Genomic DNA, 4,027 nt, shown 5'->3' with positions numbered 1-4,027 from the left:
GGCACGGCCCGTATAGTAATCATGCCCTGGCGGGCCGTGCCGGGCCAGGCACGATTACAATGGGCCGTGCCGTGCCGGGCCGGGCCGGCCCGTTTGGCCAGGTATGTGCTATTCAATGAATGGGCCTTTCATAGGTTTATACTGTAGTACTGTTCACCCATCAGCGAGATTCGTCTGACATTGATGTCCAGTCTGTGTCGGCCCGTGAACCAGCCTGCTGCTCGCTCCATCTTCTCTTTCCTCCGCCGCACTCAACCACGTCCCTGTTGCTCGCCCCACTCATCTCCTTCCTTCATCTGCCCTATTGCCCGCCCCACTCATCTCCTTCCTTCATCTGGCCTGTTGCCTGCTGCATCTTCTCCGCCCCTGATCCAATGCTCGAATCCATGGCAGACAAGCCCACCTGGGTCACCAGTCTCCAGATGAGTCATGGCGAACCTGTACCCTTCATCGAGCCCTCTCCCTCTTTCCTTCCCATGATTAAATCTGCAGCACAGCAGCACACCACTGTTGCCATTGCTGCAACGAACCATCGCGAGCCTGCGGTATCTCGCATCCAGTCCGTAGTGGAGCCACAGATTGAAGGGAGATTAGGGGATCTCGATTTGTTCGAGCTAGATAGTTGGCATGGTGGTCAAGACGGCGGTACTGTTGCAGAAACTAGGTATGCATCTTTGTGGATCCATGATTTTTCCTTCTTCAATCAGCAGATCTACGGATTCATCACTAGCACCATCTCACTCGCGCAACGAAAATCTTTTCTTTCCCACACACCAGGATATCCTCTCCAATCTCTGTGGTAGCAGACGCCACTGTCCGTGCCAACGAGGATGCGCTAATCCAGAAGACAGAGCCCATCGTACAGCAACCCACGGCGCGCGTCGGCTGCTGGAAACGGAGGTATGGATGCGATCTCTTATTCGGCATCTTTGATTTCTATCATTCAGATTTATCTCATCTATCTAGGCCGTGTGATTTTCAGGTGTCATTTGTTTTCTAGTTAAAATCGCCTTGCTGAATACTAGTCTGATATCTATCTGCCATCGGAATGTCATGTAATCAGACGCGACACGTTTTGGTGTTATTTTTGTTCTGTCGAGTCAATCCTAGGCAAATTATGAGCTGAGTTTGCAGTTTTGCACGTGGTTCTTCGTTAGTATGCCCACTTAATTATAATTCTGGTAATGGTCAATTTGTATGGTATAGAAATTAAGCTGTTCATGTCATTTCGCTTGCAGCAGCATTGCTGTAGTATATTTTGTCAAACTGAAAAGAGTTCGATAGCTGGATTTTTATACTATCATGTATTTCTGTAGTTATATTATTTTCGTAGTAGCATTCTCATTCACCACAGAAGTCAAAATCACATGCCATGTCTGAGCTGACAGTATGTTTTATGGATGATCAATACAGGAACAAAGGTGTTACAGGCCTGATGCAAGAGTATGCCCGAGCAAGACAAGTTACCTGCAAGATTGTATTGCAAGAGCGACTGACAATCACAGTAAAGACTTATTTGCCCCCATTGAGGGCATATCGTTCGACACCTGCAATGAAGCATATGAGATGTACAATTTGTTTTCATGGGAGAATGGGTTTGGGATTCGGCACTACAAAACAAGGACAAATGGAACAGGGTACAAGGCTATGCACGAGATAGTCTGCCAGTGTCAGGTATAATCAAGCCAATCAAAACATACCCTTAGATATTTTTATATAAAGTTGTGAATGTCATGACCTGAAATTTCACTGAATGATAAGTTGGTTGTTCGGATGGGTGCAGGGCAAGAGTGAGAAAGAGAACTCTGAATCTTGTAGAACAGGATGCAAGGCAGTGGTGCGCCTCCTTCGTACAAAGGACCATGGGTGGTATGTCTCCCTGTTTGTTAATGAGCACAACCACCCGTTGTCGGCTGGATATGAGGAGACGCGGTATTGGAATTCTCACAGTGTCATAGATCCTTTGTTGAAGGGCTTCATTCGGAACCTAAGGGAGAACAATGTCAGCCTGAGCAAGGTTTACAATATTCTTTGTGTGGCACATGGCGATGGTGCATCTGTACCGTTCCGCAAGGAGAATTTGAAGTACTTGTGCTCCCGTATTGCGCAAGAATCCATAAATGAAGACATATACAAAACAGTTGATCTGCTGCAACAAATGAAGACTGCTGACCCAAACCTGGAGGTGTGTGTAAATGTCGACAAGGAAGGATCTGTTCAGACTATTTTATGGTGCACCGGGAAAAACCGTGAAGATTATGCACACTTTGGCGATGTGGTCACATTTGATACAACTTGCAGGACAAATCTTTATAACATGCCATTCGGCATATTTGTTGGTGTGAATAACCACTTTCAGTCCACTATCTTTGGAGGAGTTCTGATGTGACATGAGAACATTAAGGGGTTTGAGTGGACATTTAGAACCTTTGTTGAGACAATGAATGGCAAGCATCCACAGACAATTCTGACAGGTTATTTCCAAAATTCATTATTATGTTTCCAATAAATCATGTTGTCATATGTTGTTATAACCCTGTAGCTTATATGCCCTATGTGCAGACCAATGCAAGGCGATGGAAGGAGCCATAAAGAGTACATTGCCTAACACCCAGCATAGGTGGTGTAAGTGGCATGTATTGAGGTGTGCAAAGGAGAAGCTTGGGCCTGTTTACAGCAAGAACAGTGACTTCAAAAGGGAGTTCCATGCAATAATAAATGAAATTATATGCGTTAAGGAGTTTGAGTGCAAGTGGTCTGAACTTTTACAAAAATTCAATTTGGCGGATAACCCGTACCTAGAAAATTTATATAGCAAGCGACATATGTGGGCAAAACCATATTTCTCTGGTGTCTTTTGTGCTGGAATGACAAGTACCCAACGTAGCGAGAGCGCGAATCACATGTTGAAGCGGTACATACCCAGATCATCGCCCATGCATCTATTCGTCAAGCAATACAACAAGCTTCTTCAATCGCGTTCAGCTGATGAGAGTAGGCAGCAACACACCACAAAGATGGTAATATACCAATTCCATTCTCTTATAGAATTGAAATACGCATCATTAGTTATGAACAATTAGCATTATTATCAATCATGCTTGCAGTAGTAGAAAAGGGGGCCATGGTCCAGGCCGGGACGGCCCATTAGTCCCGGTTCAGTCTAGAACCGGGACCAATGGGCCTGGCTCCTGGCCCACCACCATTGGTCTCGGTTGGTGGCCTGAACTGGGACCAAAGGGCCCCCTTTAGTCCCGGCTTATGCCACGAACCGGGACTAAATGGTCGGTCCTCGTTGCGATTCACAGTTTAGTCCCACCTCGCCAACCGAAGGGCGCCCACACTGGTTTATAAGCCCGTCCCTCTATGCATTGTTGAGCTCCTCTCAAAATGAAAATAGATGCCCCTATACAGGAAATTTGACCTAAATTCATAATCAATTTATCTGAAATTCATGGAAATTGATTATGAATTTAGGTTGAATTTTCTCTATAGGCGCATCTATGTTCATTTTTTTAGTAATTTTAATCACAAACTTGAGATTCACACAAATTTGAAAGAATTCAAATTTTAACTATTTTAATTTGAAAACTAGAATCACTAACAGAAAGTTTATAATTTTTGGTATCTCTGTACAGAAAGATTGTACATAGTAAATATAATACACAAAGTGTTTTCACACAAATTTAGTAAACTAGTGATTCACATAAATTTTAAAAAATTCAAATTTAAACTATTCAAATTTTAAAGCTAATGGCACTAATCGAGAAGTTTTTATTTTTTGTGACCTAAAAGAAAAAAGAAATCACTAAAAAACTATAAGTATTTAGTTCTAAATAGAAATGAAAAAAATAAATAGCAAAAAAGAAAAAAATGCCTATAATGTTTGTTATGACTAACAAAATTACCAAATTGAGTAAAGTTATTCATAAACTAGTGATTCACACAAATTTTAAAAAATTCAAATTTAAACTATTCAAATTTTAAAACTAATGGCACTCACAGAAAGTTTATAATTTTTATGACC

General features: G+C 42.4%; 1 protein-coding gene across 1 annotated transcript; it reads left to right on the top strand.

The window, feature by feature from the left end:
• Positions 1-219: 219 nt before the first annotated feature.
• Positions 220-2,842, top strand: LOC125516457 (protein FAR1-RELATED SEQUENCE 5). Its single transcript, XM_048681895.2, has 5 exons — positions 220-664; positions 778-900; positions 1,414-1,674; positions 1,784-2,474; positions 2,563-2,842. Exons 3-4 carry the CDS (start codon positions 1,567-1,569, stop codon positions 2,387-2,389), a joined length of 714 nt encoding a protein of 237 aa, XP_048537852.2. The 5' UTR covers positions 220-664; positions 778-900; positions 1,414-1,566; the 3' UTR covers positions 2,390-2,474; positions 2,563-2,842.
• Positions 2,843-4,027: the final 1,185 nt, after the last annotated feature.

The sequence above is a fragment of the Triticum urartu genome, chromosome 6A (genome assembly GCF_056163025.1).
Source record: "Triticum urartu cultivar PI428250 chromosome 6A, HENAU_Tu73, whole genome shotgun sequence".
NCBI classification, from domain to species: Eukaryota; Viridiplantae; Streptophyta; class Magnoliopsida; order Poales; family Poaceae; genus Triticum; species Triticum urartu.
This window is presented reverse-complemented; position numbering and strand designations above follow the sequence as displayed.